The sequence below is a fragment of the Bos indicus genome, chromosome 5 (assembly GCF_029378745.1).
Source record: "Bos indicus isolate NIAB-ARS_2022 breed Sahiwal x Tharparkar chromosome 5, NIAB-ARS_B.indTharparkar_mat_pri_1.0, whole genome shotgun sequence".
In the NCBI taxonomy this organism is placed as follows: domain Eukaryota; kingdom Metazoa; phylum Chordata; class Mammalia; order Artiodactyla; family Bovidae; genus Bos; species Bos indicus.
Window position 1 is genome coordinate 50,724,821 of NC_091764.1, and position 15,943 is coordinate 50,740,763.

General features: G+C 41.8%; 1 protein-coding gene across 2 annotated transcripts in view; it reads left to right on the forward strand.

Moving 5' to 3' along the window:
• PPM1H (protein phosphatase, Mg2+/Mn2+ dependent 1H) overlaps positions 1 to 15,943 on the forward strand; it is a 304,263-nt gene continuing 288,320 nt past the window's right edge. Inside the window, exon 1 of one of the 2 annotated variants that reach the window (XM_070788582.1) lies at positions 1 to 815. In XM_070788582.1, the coding sequence (XP_070644683.1) occupies positions 571 to 815 (245 nt within the window). In that variant the 5' untranslated portion in view covers positions 1 to 570. The remainder of the gene's footprint in view (positions 816 to 15,943) is intronic. The other variant, XM_019960895.2, reaches the window with a different exon arrangement.

The following is a 15,943-nucleotide window of genomic DNA, read 5'->3' on the forward strand; positions in this document are numbered from 1 at the left end:
CCATCCCCTCCGCCAGGTACCGACGGGGCCTGGCGCTCCCTCCCAGAGGAGGTCCCGGTCCGGGTGCGAGCCTCGCTCGGGCCGGCAGGGGAGGGGCTGAGCCACGGCCCGGGCAGCCGCTGGAGCCCTTGCAACGGGATTATCACATGACTCGACGGCGGCGGTAGCCGTGGCAGCAGCCGCGCCGGCTCCGCGGGCTCGCTGGGTGGGCTCAGTTCCGCTCACGCAGGAGTCGAGCGCTGCGGGCAGAGAAGGGACCTGCTGCAAGCTGCAGCCGCGCAGCCGCTCCCGGTGCGCTCGGCGTCTCCCCCGGCTGGGCCGGGGGCCCGCTCCATGCCGCTCGGTTGCGGAAGTGCAGCGGGGGGAGGCGGCGGCGGCAGGGAACGCGGGAGGCCGGGGCTCGGCCCCCTGCAGCATTAGGCTCTGGGAGCCGCGCGGCGAGCCCCGCGGCCCGGCTGCCCGTGCGCCCGGCGCCCGCCGCAGCCTGCATGCCCCGCGCTGCGCCTAGCCCGGCCCCCGCCGCCGCCGCCGACCCCTGCTCGCACCACTGCTGCCGGGCGCCGGAGTAATATGCTCACTCGAGTGAAATCTGCCGTGGCCAATTTCATGGGCGGCATCATGGCTGGCAGCTCAGGCTCCGAGCACGGCAGCGGCGGCTGCGGAGGCTCGGACCTGCCCCTGCGCTTCCCCTACGGGCGACCCGAGTTCCTGGGGCTGTCTCAGGACGAGGTGGAGTGCAGCGCCGACCACATCGCCCGCCCAATCCTCATCCTCAAGGAGACCCGGCGGCTGCCCTGGGCCACTGGCTATGCAGAGTGAGTGCAGCGACACCGGCGGCGCCCCTTCTCTCCGCGGCCCTTCCCCGCACGGTTCCAGCTCTCCTCTCTCCTTGTTCCTCCGCCCCAGGGCCCTCCGCTGGCTGCCGGCGTCCAGGCCGCGGAGGGCACCTCTTAACTTATGCTGGCCATTCCTCTCTTCTCCTCCTCCCCTTTCCCCCAGCCCCAAGGACGCGGCGTCTCCAGCCCGGGTTTGGGTGGTAGATGGGTCATGGGTGGCAGCGCTGGACCGTGGGAAAGCTAAGGCTGGACGCCGCTGTGAATCTGAGGGCTGTGTCACTTGGAAGAAAGTGCGTGGAACAGCCCTGCCGAAGTTTGAAACACAGCAGGGAAATCTGGTGTCTGTGCGCCCATCCCCCCAAATCTTTGTGCCTCCGCGTGAAGTTTGTGGGGTAGAGCTTGGAGAAGCTGTCTCTGCGCCGGGGGTTGGGGCTTTGGGGGCGGTTGTCCCGGCGGCCGCGGTCCGGCGCTGGGTTGCACAGGCTCAAAAGGTCTCAGTTTCTCAGACTTCAGCCTAAGAGCTCCTTGGCTTCTCTTTTTGCTGGTGAGAAAACCCTGTGCCTTTAGTGAATGCCAATACTGTTTCCCCCAGTCCTTGGGGAGGGGGCAACTTCTTCCAGGTGCCTAATGATAGCATTTTGGTAATCAGCTTTGGCGATTAAGTGAGAGGTTGAGTGATTTACTATTTCAAGAACCGACTGTGTTACGTTGACGACCTGGAGTGGAACTGGGAAAGGAGAGAGGAAGGATTTTAATGGCCTCCCCACCCCCAACTCTACAGCTGTTCCATTGAGCTTCTTATGAATGGTAGGATAAGGACTGTTTATTTCCCCTATAAAGCGTCATAAAACTGGGAAATTCGGAAGGCAGAATTTAGGAGACCAGAGTTTCGGGATTAATAATGACTTGGTGGGTGCAAAAGTGCACGCGAAACCTTGCCTGGCACACCTGCCCCTTTTGCTTTAACTCCATCCGCTCTATAATCTTGGCCCTCCCCCGCCGGTGCACAGCCTAGCCCGCTGATTGGTTCATCGGGGCACCAATCGGCTCTCCCGAAGGCCGGCGCTTTGATGCTGACCCTGTTCTGGTGGCCCGGATAGCCCCGAGCAGGCATGATCTCCGACGCTCCGGGTTCCGGGGTGACAGTTTGCAAGACGCTCTTCCGAGAACTCCGAATTCTGTTTTCCTTCCCCTTTAATCGTACAGTTCTTTCCCCACCTGCTAAAATAGAAAATATGTATAAATGGCGCTATGTGACTAGAGGGTGAAAAATAGGAAACAGGTGAGAGTGATGAGTGCTAAAACAATAAAAATTAACACATAATAAAGGGCAGGCGTGGAAGAAAGCGTTGGGGTGAGGAAGGTACAAAATATTATTATACCTTTGAGGATAAAACTAAAGCAAAAACATTTGTGTGGTTGAAAAGTGCCTTCCAAAGCATCAAGTACTATTTCCTGACTAAAATAACACCTCGGACTCCGCCAAACCCTCCATCTTGCGTGGAAGATCATTTGGACTTTTGCAAGGCAAAAAATCAACTCGGAGCAAAGTTTGTCCTACAGTTCTGTAAAAGGGGCGCTGTGCTGTCAAAATGTGTAGGGACCCATTGTCACTCCAGTGGGTTCACCAGGGCCATGGCACTTAGGTCTGAAGGGCCTAAGAGATAAGCAGGCAAGTGGTGAGAAAGTTATGAGAGCTAGGAAGAAAGATGTTAAAACACAACGTGGAAGCTACTTGAACACAGTTAAAGGAGGGCCTCAGATAGGAAGGGGAAGGGGGAAAAAAACGATCAGTTTGAAAACTGTGGCAAGCAGATGATGTGCAAAGGGCTATACAGACTGTAAGGGAATCTGAAATGAGACCCGTGGGAGGAGTTGTACCTCCTCCTACCTGGGCCTCAGCTTCCTTATCTCAAGCTAATCTTTTCCTTGACTAGAACATAAGGGAGGTTCAGTTGGAAGGTTAGAAAGGCCACTGTAAAACGTTTAGTTTTTAAAGCTAGTTATGAAATTAATATATACTTGTGAATTCAAGCAAAGACCTGTATGCAGATGTAAGCCACCCCCCACCCCCATCTACCCAGACAGTTCTGTGTTTGAGTAGTGGTACTGCCTTTGTAGACCTAATTGGAGACACCTATAAATAAATATCCTGCTCTTCTTTTTCCTTTCTCAAATAGACTCAAACTAAGCATGTTATTCTGTAGTTTCACAAAACACTATGTCATGGACTTTATTCCAAGAAAATAATATAGAATTACCTCATTCTGTTGAAATGTATACATTTACAAATGTGTACATACTATACATTTCATGAATGTATACATACTATACATTTCAAAAGTAACTAGCATAATGCTTACTGTTTAGTGATTATACTGTTTTCAGGTTTGTATCATATCCTTTGATTCTCACAACAATCCTGTGAGGTAGGTACTAACATTTCCATCTTATAGATAAGGATACAGACACACTGAATGGTTAAGCAACTTGTCCAGAGTCTTACCACCTTAACAGAGCCTATATTTGCACTTAAGCAGTTTGACTGCAGAGCCCATAACACCAAACTACCTCCCTGCTCCATGGACTGTAGCCCACCAGATTTCTCTGTCCATAGAATTTTCCAGACAAAAATACTGGAGTGGATTGCCATTCCCTTCTCCAGGGGATCTTCCCAATTCAGAAATCTCACCCAGGTCTCCTGCATTGCAGGCAGATTCTTAACCACTGGAGACACCAAGGAAGCCCAAACTACCTCCCTCCAGTGTGTTACACTATGGCACATCCATCTGTATCCCGGATTAACCACTGACATTGTCTTGCCACTTCCCTTGTGATGAACTACTTCCTCAAACCTTGAACTATACTTTATCTTCCTGCGACAATACATCCCGAATGATCAAAATGGTTGAAATAGAGAAGGGGAGAGAAAAGACAAGTAGCAACTGTGGTTATGGCCAGAGGCGCTGCCAGTAATACTGCTCAGGATCTACTGGAAGGAGGAATTATCTTGGTTTTAGAAGGCACCAGAGAGAGAGAATTGGTAAGAAGATTGCTCAGAGTGGGGATCAGAGGGGTGTGAGTCACAGCCTGAATCGCAGGTGGTTTGCTTACCTTTCTAGAAAGTGAGCTACTTTGTAAGCCTTCCTAAGGAGGAGGAATTGACATCACTTGGTAACTGAGGAATTAGAGGAAAGTTAACTCTAATGTTGAACTTTTGTTTGGTAGAAAAGAGAATAAAAGGAGAAATGGTCTAGTTTTTGCAGCTTACTGTTAATCCTTTTCAAAAGGAGCTGCTCTATAGGTTATGTTGTTGTTTAGTCACTAAGTTGTGTACAACTTCTTGTAGCCCCATGGACTGTAGCCCACCAGATTCCTCTGTTCATGGGATTTCCCAGGCAAGAATAGTGGAGTGAGTTGCCATTTCCTTCTCCAGGGGATCTTCCCTGGAGAAGGAAATGGGATTGAACCTGCATTTCCTGCATCGGCAGGCAGATTCTTTACTGCTGAGCCACCAAGGAAGCCCCTCTATAGGTTATAGAACTAGAGAATTAGCCTAAGTGATCCCTGTAAGGTTTGGGGATCTAGAAAACCCTCTTTTATTCAGTATTTATTGGCATTGTGCTACATGGAATTTCCTGGCTCCTCAGAAAGCCTCCTATTGTGGTTGAAAAGTTTAGCCATTTGTTTCAGGGCTGTCGGCTAGGCTATAAAACATTACAGTTACAGACAATAATCACCGAGTTAAAATCTTTACGAAAACATGGATTAGCAAGTTGTATTTTTTAGTTTGGTATTAAATTACTGACTTAGCCTGTTAGACCAGCTCACAGAGAACCATGAGGAGCAGTGGTCTGACCCAGAGACCTCATAGGGCAGCTGCTTCCTTTCTTTCTCCATAAGTTTAAATACTACCCAAGTGGTACAAGCACTTGGAAATGGGTTCAGTTTTTTAATGGGTTAGGACTGCTTTTTGACTTTGGTTCCCTTTGATCTGTTTGCCCAGCCTCTTTGCCACTGATGGTCAGTTGGACATAGAGATCCAAGTGAATGTGGAGTTTGTGCCTAAAACTACAGCAGTAGATAATGCCAGAGAATGTGCAGTGCTCTATGAAATCATCATATTCAAGTTTTATCAGTGATTTCTTTGCTTGTACAGGAAGAATAAATCATAGTTATAGCATCATTTTACTTAGATTATAGCTGTAACTATGCAATTTTTTCTCAATTATTTTTCTTACAAAACTGCCCCAGGCATGGGTATTTAAAGAAAGCTACTTTGAGAGCTTCTGTTAAATATACATTATATAAGTTCTTTTTGTCTCATGAAGGTAGTGAAAATGTTAATGAAATAACCTTATTTAAATCCAGCCAACAGCCCACAAGTATTTGGTTTGGAATCTGTAGGCTGTTCCATCTCCCACGTCACTGGCCCTAATTAGCAATTACAAGTAAATCACATTAGTTGGCTGTTTAATGGTGATGACAGAGAAACCACTATTTCTCCCCGGCCCCGAAGCTCAGAAATCCCCTGGCCTTTGTTTTTCCCTTCTGACCTCCGCTACACCCACCCCTCTTATACCTGGTAGCAGAGCTCCTCCCTGGGAACTTCCTCTTTGACTTGTAACTGAAGAAACTTGAGGTTCTCTACTTCTTGTTGGATAAGGTGGGGGAAAAGTGGGCGGGGGCGGGGGGGTGGGAGATTCACTTAACAGAGCTCTCCTTAGCAGTTTTCTGAAGATCAGTGCAAAGTAGTCTAAAATATTTCACCTGCCTTTCCACTAACCTGCAGAAAGTATTAATTTCCTACTTTAAAGCAGGTGGCTAAGCGCTCTTCCATTTTTCAGATGATAATGAAGTCATTCCCTCTGGGGTGGAGCTCCTGGGCTGTTCCTTTTCTTAGAAAAATGGCTCCACTCCATCAAAGACTAGTAATGCTCCAGACAAAAGATGTAACTCTTGTGAGATATTGGTTTATCCTGTGTTTCAGCCCCAGTTAGACAGACATCATCTCTGATTTTGCTCCACCACACAGTGCTTCCTTGTTATAGTTAGATCAATGTGCTATGCTTAGTCGCTCAGTCATGTCCTATTCTTTGTGAGCCCATAGCCCTCAAGTCTCCTCTATCCATGGGGATTCTCCAGGCAAGAATACTGAAGTTGACTGCCATGCCCTCCTCCAGGGGATCTTCCTCAACCCAGGGATCAAACCAGGTCTCCCGCACTGCAGGCAGGCTCTTTACTGTCTGAGCCTCCAGGGAAGCCCAGTTACATCCATATTGGCTGATAATTTAAAGCTGACTGCATAATAGAATTGACTTCTAAAAATGTGTTATTCTAGACAATTTTAAAAATTAACATATCATTGGCATATACTGACTTCAAATGTACAACCTAATGGTTCAGTACCTGCATGTACTGTGAAATGGTCACCCGTCGTTTCAGCCATTGTGAGATAGTCAACACCCATCACCAACTCATAGATACAATTTTTTTTCTTGTGGTGAAAACTTTTTAGTAGCTTTAAAATATACAGTACAGTGTTATTGACTATAGTCACCATGCTGTACATTGCATTCCCAGGACTTATTTTATAACTGGAAGTTTGTACAATTTGACCACCTTCATTTCAGGCCCCGTCCGTGGCAGCCATCAATCTGCTCTCTATGAGTTTGGTTGTTTCTTTTCTAAGATTCTAAATATTAGTGAGATCATATGGTGTTTGTCTTTCTCTGAATTATTCCATTTAATATAAGGCACTAAGGTCCATTCATGTTGTCGCAAATGGTACGATATCCTTTTTATGGGCGAGTAATATTCCATTTTAAATATATGTATCTTTTATATATATGTCATGTTTTCTTCATTCATTCATCTATCAGTTGACACTTAGGTTGTTTCTTGGCTGCTATAAATAATCGTGCAATGAACTTGGAAATGCAGATACCTTTTTGAGTTAGCATTTTGTTTCCTTCAGATAAATACCTACAAGTGAAGTTGCTAGATCATATAATAGTTCTATTTTTTATTTTTTGAGAGACCCCTCTACTGTTTTCCATATTGGTCTCGATAATTTACCTTCTCATGAATACTGTACAAATGTTCCTTTTTTTCCACATCATTATCAGCACTTGTTATTTCTCATTTTTTTGGTAATAGCCATTCTCAGAGGTGTGAGATGGTATTTTATTGTGGTTTTCATTTGCATTTCACTCATGATGAGTGAAACTGAACATTTTCTCATGTACCTGTTTGGCCACGTGTATATCTTTGGCAAAATGTATCTTCTGCTCATTTTAAAAATTAAGGACTTTGGGGGTTTTGTTTGTTTTGCTATTGAGTTGTATGAGTTCTTTATATATTTTGGATATAAAGTCTTTATCAGATATATGATTTGCAAATATTTTCTCCCATTCAGTAGATTTTTTATTTTAGTAATGGCTTCCTTTGTTGTGCAGAAGCTTTGAGTTTGATGTAGCCTGTTTTGTTTATTTTTACTTTTGTTACCTTCGCTTTTGGTGTCAAATCCAAAAAAATCATTACGAGGATCAAAGTCAAGGAGATTAGTGCCTATGTTTTCTTCTAGGAATTTTCAAATTTCACATTCAAGTTTTTAATCCATCTTATATTAATTTCCTATAGGATGTAAGATAGTATCGAGTTTTTTTTTACCTGTGTTGTCCTTTTCCCCCAACACCAGTTATTGAAGAGGCTGACCTCTCCCCATGGTGTATTCTTGGTTGTTTTGTCCTAAACTAATGAACCACATAGTTGTGAGTCTGTTTCTAGACTCTCCACTCTGTTCCATTGGTCTGTGTGTCTGTTTTCATGCCAATACCCTACTGTTTGTATTACTATCACTTTAGTTTTAAATTTGGAAGTGTAATGCCTCCAGTTTTGTTCTTGTTCAAGATTTCTTGGTTATTTGAGGTCTTTTGTGGTTCTGTACACATTTTCGGATGGTTTGTTCTATATCTGTGAAAGATGCCATTGTAATTTTTATAGGAATTGCATTGAATCTGTAGATTGCTTTGGGTAGTGTGGACATTTTAACAAAATTCTTTCAACTTGTAATCATAGAATATCTTTCATCAACTTGTATTTTCTTCAACTTAGTTTATTAGTGTCTTATAGTTTTTAGTGTATAGGTGTTCCACATCTGTAGTTAAATTTATTCTTATTTTTTTGATGCAATTGTAAATGGAATTGTTTTCTTAATTAAAACATTTAAAAAATAAGTTACTTTAAGAATTAAGTGTCTTTATTATTTTCTCCCATTTGCCTAATTTTAACAGATGACTGATAATTTTTCCCTTGAATTTATGAGATATTCCCTCAGGAAATAAATAACATTCAGCTGCTTCCTTTATTTTTTTCATCCAATCAATAAAATCATTGTATTCCTATGCTGGGTCCATAATTAGGACATAGTCATCATCCTGAAGAGAAGTTTATGGCATAGTCTTTCCCCCTTTAGAGTTATTCTTTGAAATTAAGTTGAAATGAAATCATGTATTAAGATTATAAGAGACCAAAACTGGGGGGTGAGGGAAGTTGTTTGTTTTGTTTTGAACGTCTTAATGCTTCTGGTATATTTCAAACCTCAGTATTTGGAGCCTTAAGGTCACACTAGGGAAGCAAATTGTTCTTTTCAGCAAGTATTATGATTAGGTGCCAAGTTCTCTGTACTTGAAGGTCCCAAGGCCTTTATACATACCTGTACAAAGGTATGATTAAGAAAGAAATTATCCTGGCACTTAAAATGGTAAGAAAGACTTTATTCAAGACTATTAGCAGTAGGGACATTGTAATGGGGAGAGAGATAAAATTAAACTCCCAGTACAGTAAAGACAGCTGGAAATTTATAACCAGAGAGCGGAGCAATGAGGCAGTGGATGGAAAATTACTAAGAGGAAACATCAAGGGTAGGGGGATTCTTGCTGAAGGTCAAGACAGGAGACGAGGACCTTGATCAGAAGTCAAGGGTGACCAGATCTGACTGCTAAGTGAGGACATAAAAAGCCAAATTTCTTATCTACTATACTAACGTTTTGTGAAATAAAGGATATTTTGAACCAGAAGTTTAGAGACATACACTCTCAGAAAGAAAAAAAAAAGTTTTTAGTTTCTTTGAAAATGCTATGCTCCTATTTTTCTCATTTTTCACAGACTCAAAAACCGTGTATTTTACTTGTTCTGGAGGATTCCCAAGGCCATTTCCAGTTTTAAACTTTGTGAGTTCCTGGGGTTAGGCTGAGAACCAGTCTTCGCTTCCAGACTGAGGTTTTTCCCATGGGGCCTGCTGTCTCCTTCACTGTGAATTTAATTTTGAATAATTTTCTTCCAGCATTGTTATGAAAATTTTCAAACATCCAGAAAACTCGAAACCATTGTATACTTAGCACACATATGCCCACCATCTAGATTCCAAAATACCCATTTTGCTACATTTGCTTAATCATTTGTCTATCCATCAATCCATTCTTGTTATATATATATATATTTTTAATTCTTTATTTGTTTTGGTTGGTGCACACGGCTTTCTCTAGCTGTGGTGAACAGGGGCTTCTCATTGCAGGAGCATCTCTTGTTGTGGCGCACAGGCTCTATGGTGCATGGGCTTCAGGAGTTAGCAGCACCCAGGCTCAGCAGTTGCTCAGAGGCTCTAGGGCAGGCGGCTTCATAATTGGGGCACACAGGCTCCGTAGTTGTTGCCTACAGGCCCTAGAGTGTGGGCTCGGTAATTGTGGTTCGTGGGCTTTGGTTGCTCCGAAGCATGTGGAATCTTCCCAGACCAGGGATTGAACCCGAGTCATCTGTGTTGGCAGGCAGGTTCTTATCCACTGTACCACCAGGGAAGTCCCATTCTTGTTATTTTTAAGTGTGTATTTCCTTAGTCCAGTGGCTTTGATTCATGCTATTAAGTTATTTTCCACAGTAAATTAAAAGATAGGTTTGAGTAGCTTTGACTTTCTCAGTAGAGAAAACCACCAAACCATCAGGTCCTCATCCATGTGAGGCGGGGGGACCCAAGACTGAACTTCTACATTGGCATCCTGCAAAAATGCTCACTTAATCCATACACTTTCCATAATTTAATACTCACCCAAAATAGAGTTTTACATGGGGTCAAATTGAAAAGCAGAAATAGATGACACATCTCTTTGATGTGCTCTTATTCAATTAAATCAATAGGAAAAATTGGTTTAAAACTTGAGTCACTCCTCTCTTCAGCTGGTAGCCAGGCAGGTGAATATTAACTGAGGAGCACACTGTTCAGAAAAGATTTCAGAATCTGTTGCCTGAAAAGTGCTTCTGAATAAGAAAGACTCCATTGAGCTATGTTTACCTTACTTCTGAAGTAGATGTAATCCACTAGTAGGCTTAGGGAAATTAAAGTACCTGCTTAATTGCTCTTTTTCTGGTGTGGAATGTGAATCCATGGTGCTTTCTTTGTTACACTATTTCTGACTTAGTTTTTTTCTGAATGACTGTAAAATTTAAATGTTTCCCTATATTTTCTTTCTATGTTATTTATGAGAAAAAATATTACTACTAAGTTGCATTTGTAGAGGTCTCTATGACCCCATGGACTGTAGCCTGCCAGGCTCATCTATCCATGAAATTTTCTAGGCAAGAATACTGGAGTGGGTTTCCATTGCCTCCTTCAGGGGATCTTCCCAACCCAGGGATCGAACCCGAGTCTCCTGCACTGCAAGCAGATTCCCTACTTGCTGAGCCATCAGGGAAGCCATATATAGTCCCTGCCATGTATATTTAAATATAAGCACTTGTTATCCATTTTAATAAAAGGAGAATGAGCCCCAGAGAGAACTTATGTTACTTTAGAATCTCATGCAGTCCCATGATCCTAGTGACCATGGCTGAATCATTGAACCTGACCATTTGTTGTGTGAAATTATTCATTAATGGACATCATATTCTCATAAATAAAATGCCACAGAAGAGAGTATAATATATTTTATTACTCAGAGGAAACAAATAACCTCTAATCTCTAGGCGACTTAAAATTCCACAAGGACATTAATTAGCACATCAAATTTTATATGAAAGGATGAGTTTCAAAGCTTTTAAAAATAGTTCTGTTGAGTATAATACACTTTAAAAAATTAACTTTCATAATATATGTGCATTTCCTATGTTTAAAACTCCAGACAGTTTCAAAATTACCATCGTTTCCTAACTTCAATTAGCCGCCACCACCACACCACCCCCGCTGCCCACCATTTTAATGTTTTTGGAAACCCTGTAAGTCTTAAAACCACTTAATAGTTCTTTCTCATAGTTCATGAAAGTCTGTTCATTTTACCTAGTGGTGTTTTTCTAAAGTGAATAAATAGATTATGTGTTTTACTATTAACAGCTACTTAAACATGAGGAAGTAAACTGAAAAATTTTGAATACTGGGGCTCAAATTCTGAGTCAGGTTTAATGAGACAGTTCCTTTTAACATTTATTTTGGGAGTACTGTTGTGCTCAATTTTGTCCCACACTTTGCTGCCCCATGAACTGTACCCTGCCAGGCTCCTCTGTCCATGGTATTCTCCAGGCAAGAATACTGGAGTGGGTAACCATTCCCTTCTCCAGAGGGTCTTCCCGACTCCGGGATCAAACCCAGGTCTCCTGCATTGGCAGACAGATTCTTTACCACAGAGCCACCTGTGCAGGAGATGCAGGTTCAGTTCCCCTGGAGAAGGGAATGGCTACCCAGTCCAGTATTCTTGCCTGGAGAATTCCATGGACAGAGGACCTTGCAGGCTGAAGTCCATGGGATGGCAAACAGTCAGACATGACTGAGCATGCACACACATTGGTTTTGTTACCTAAAGTTCTTAGTTTTTACTTAAGCACAATCAAGTTTGAATGGAAAGTTTCAAGTTAGTGAACTTTGGGGGTCAGTGAGGCCAGCTGCATGGGCTCCTGCAGGGCCATCTTGGGGAATTTGTGCCTTGGCATCTTGAACTAGTCAGGTCTCGTGGAGCCTTGCTGGCTGGCTGGGCTGTGTAATGAATGTTGCAGGGCTCTAAGGCCAGCAGAAAGTTCAATTATTTGCCAAGCCGAGAGGACCAAAGTGATTCGTGCACTCTGTAGTCCTTTCAGGGAATTGACAAATAGACATTTAAGCTATTGAAAACTGGTGCATCTCTACCAGGTAATTTTTTTTCATATAAGCATAGGAGGGGGAAAATATCTCAAATGAAACATTGATTTTTTTAAAATAAAAGTGCGGTACATTATTGAAAGACTATATTTAAATAGTCTGCCACAATGTACTAATCATTCTTTGCCTGTGTGAAAAGGCAAACGTTGACAAGTTATATTTAGAACACACAACTGGCAAAAATAAAAGAAAATAAATGCTTAGCAGGAAACATTTTTAGGTACGAGAAATATGAATAGCTCATAGGAAGATGTGAGGGGATGGAGGGAACCAAATCGGTATTACTACAGAAAGAACTATTAAGCGGGGAGTTTTGTTTTGTTATTGTTGGTTTGGGGCCTCAGCACACCACTTTCAGGATCTTAGTTCCCTGACTAGGGATCAAACCTAGTCTCCCTGTAGTGCAAGCACTGAGTCTTAACCCCTGAACCACCAGGGGAGCCCATTGTTTTCTTCTTTTTTATTTTTATAAGAGAAAATAGCCACAGTATTTTGTTGCAAATAAATAGCCTATGAGAATGAACTCTAAAATATATGTTTGGAAAAACTGAGCAATTTTTTTCAGCCCTTTAGGACAGCTTTTACCCTGTAAAGTAGGGTTTAGAACAGAGCCAAAGAGCCAGATTAGATGGGCTCTTGGCACCCTGCCCTGTAATTATTAATAATGGGGCCATGCTGCCTGGTTGTTAGAACCAGGTGTCCAGAGTTGGGCTGGTGATTCAGTGCAGCAGTAAATGGGAAGAAAAAAAGAATTGGCAACTCCAACTATAGCAGCTGGTGTTTATTTTTTAAACCATCTAGGTGCTCAGATGGGGATTGCAGGGGCCTGTTGTTGAACCCCTGCCCCGCCTCCTCTCTCAGTGCCCCCGGTCATCAGGTCGGTGCTGACAGTGCCGCTTGGCCACGCTGTCCCGTTCCCACCTCGCATACCATCTGAAGCCCTGCCCACTGCCTTGCCATCCTCTGGGGCACCAAGGGGTGTCATGGGTCTCTGGGGGCCGCTGAAGGTTCCTTCCAGTCTTGGTTCCCAACCTTCTCGCTATTAGAGACCCTTTTATTTATTTTCTTGGATGGATCCCTCATGGAAGATTTTACCCAGCAAGCTGTATAAAATAAGTATTGCTGCCCCTTAAAAATTGTTTAACCAGGCACAATATTTTCTAATCAGTAGGAAGGGTGGGTGTGGTGATGATTGCAATGAACTGCTAGCATTTAAGTCAAACTCAAAGGATTAACCATTGTTTTATTACTGTATGAGTCTTTACTACCCACAACCTATTTTTCATTAGCTTTTTCCTCTTCAATATAAAATAGCTTAGGTCTCTTACTGCTTCCTTCCCCGATGATTTTTATTTTTTAATGTGGACAATTTTTTGTCTTTATTGAATTTGTTTCAGTATTGCGTGTTTTATGTTTGGTGTTTTGTGGAATCTTGGTTCCCTGACCAGGGACTGAACCCACACCCCCTGCATTAGAAGGTGAAGTCTGAAGCCCTGGACCACCAGCAAAGTATCCCCTTCCCTGATTCTTAAGAAGCCTGGACCACACTGGAACTCTGCTGACAGGCTTGGCTTTTGTACCTCTGGGTTTCCAGCTCATATTCATGTTGAGATTATTTTGTTTGGGATTCACATGTGTAGCACATTACTTCAAAGTCCCCGACGTCCTTTTCCTTGTTGAAAAACGATGTCTTAATAGTTTTATTTTCTTGGCTCACAAAGTTCTGCAAGTTACCTGAAAAGTCTGATGCTTGTCAGCTGTAAATTTAATTAAACTCCTGCTGAGAATATTTTTATTTTCTAACAGAGTTTTGACCCTTGGGCAAAAGTTGATCTTGAAACAGTTTCTATCATCCCCTGACTGTGGGTGAGAAGAACTTAAAAACATCTTTAGATGGCTTCTGACCTGACAAGGTGGTGAAAGGCATTCATCAGTGAGGAACATAGAATTAATATTTTTATAATGATATTCTTTTTTCTCTTATTGAAGAATTGATAGGTGTTCATTGTAGGCACTTTCAAAGTCTAAGTACTATGAAAAACCTAAACATTACTTATAAATTCTATCACTTATAATTATCTTTAACTTGTATCTCTAAAGGACATTTGTATTTGTTTACAAAATGGGATAATTCTACATACTGAGTGGTAGTTTTTTCACTTGAAATGGAGTTACTGGAGTGACTATCTCCTCATGTCAATACATATTGTACTCTGTTGTTTTTAACAGTTACATTGTATTCCATTTATGATTTTAACATACATTTTTCTTGGGTGGTAGCCAGTTTTTTTTTTTTTTTTTTTTAACTACTAAAACAGTCCTGGAATGAAGAGCCTTATAGCTAAAACTTTGTTAAACCATACTTTTAAAAGTGGCATTTTCTTCTGGGGAAAGTGTTCAGATTGGACTTCTCCAGTATTTCTAGTGACTTCAGTAGTGTGAAAATATCATCGTTCAGTGTGAATATTGCCTCATTGCTCATTGTCATTTCAGTGATGCTGAAATGTCATTTATGTCCTTTATTTTAAAGTACTTTACCAAAGTAATGTTTTTGTTGATCCAGACTTCTTTTTCAGATTTAGGATTAAATTATGAGGTTTAGAAAAGTGACCCTTAAGGACTGGTTTAAAACCCTACTCTGAAGAACTGCTCAATGCTTTTGTCTGTCTCCAGAGCTAAGGCACTCGTTGGCTGTCATTCATATGAAGGATAAATGATGACATCTCTTGTTTTTAACTGTTTAACTTTTCATGAATAATCTTGAGGGCATGGGCATCTAATTTCTTTAATACTTAATACAGAGTTGTACACATTAATGCTCAGATATATAGACCAGAAATAGTGGGGACGTAAGCAGTGGAGTTCTTTTAATGTCAAATGAAGCAAAGATCACCTTTGTTCTATAGGCTGATTTCAAATTATGAGTGCAACACCTGGGAATATAACAGTTATCACAGTATTTACAAATTTCAGATATAAATCTCTGAACATTAGTAAGTGTTTATTGGAGGCATTGCATTGTATTCCCTGCATCTGGACTGCCCTGTGAGGAAACAGGGAAAAAGTACATCTAGCTTTTTGACTTTTAGCTGGAAGTAAGCAGTAAGAACAGATTCTTCTAGAAAAAGTAGATTCCTTGGCTTATGAGTGGCTGAAAATGAAAGTCTGTTTGCATGGACACTGAATTCGGAAGCCCACTGAAGTTTCTGAACATTATCCATCCTTTCTCTGCTCTCTCATCTGCTCAGCTTTTTTTTTTTTTTTCCTTTCCTTCATTTTCTTCCCTTCATAGTTTATTTTGGGAGATGGAGATAGGGATTTGGTGTTTTCATAAGATTCCTATTCATTAACCCTTTCTCATGCACAAGCTAAAGCATTATTGAATTAAGCACAATCTATTAATATGATTTAGTTCACCTAAATCATTTGTGCTGAATCTTACACTTTTTGTTTGATATGAAAACTCAAACTCATATAAAGTAATTGGTCCATTTTCCTCTGTCCAACCCCCACACAATATCTTATTTAAAGTTATGTACGTATACACCAGTTAGAATAAAGAAATTTCTGTACTAAAATTTAATTTCATTCAATTTGACTCCTCAACTGGTACTGGTTCCCAAGTTGATCCTAGAGTTTTTGTTTTTGTCAGCTATACAGGCATATCTCAGAGATAGTGTGGTTTCAGTTCCAAACCACTGCAATAACATGAATATCACCAATAAAATGAGTTACATAAATTTTTTGGCTTTCCCAATGCATATAAAGTTTATGTTTGCACTATATTGTAGTCCACTGAGAATATAATATAGAATTATGCCTAAGAATAATGGACACACCTTAGGTTAAAAAAATTTTTTTATTGTTAAAAAATGCTAACCGTTTGTGAGTTGTGATCTTTTTTGCAGTAGTAACATCAAAGATC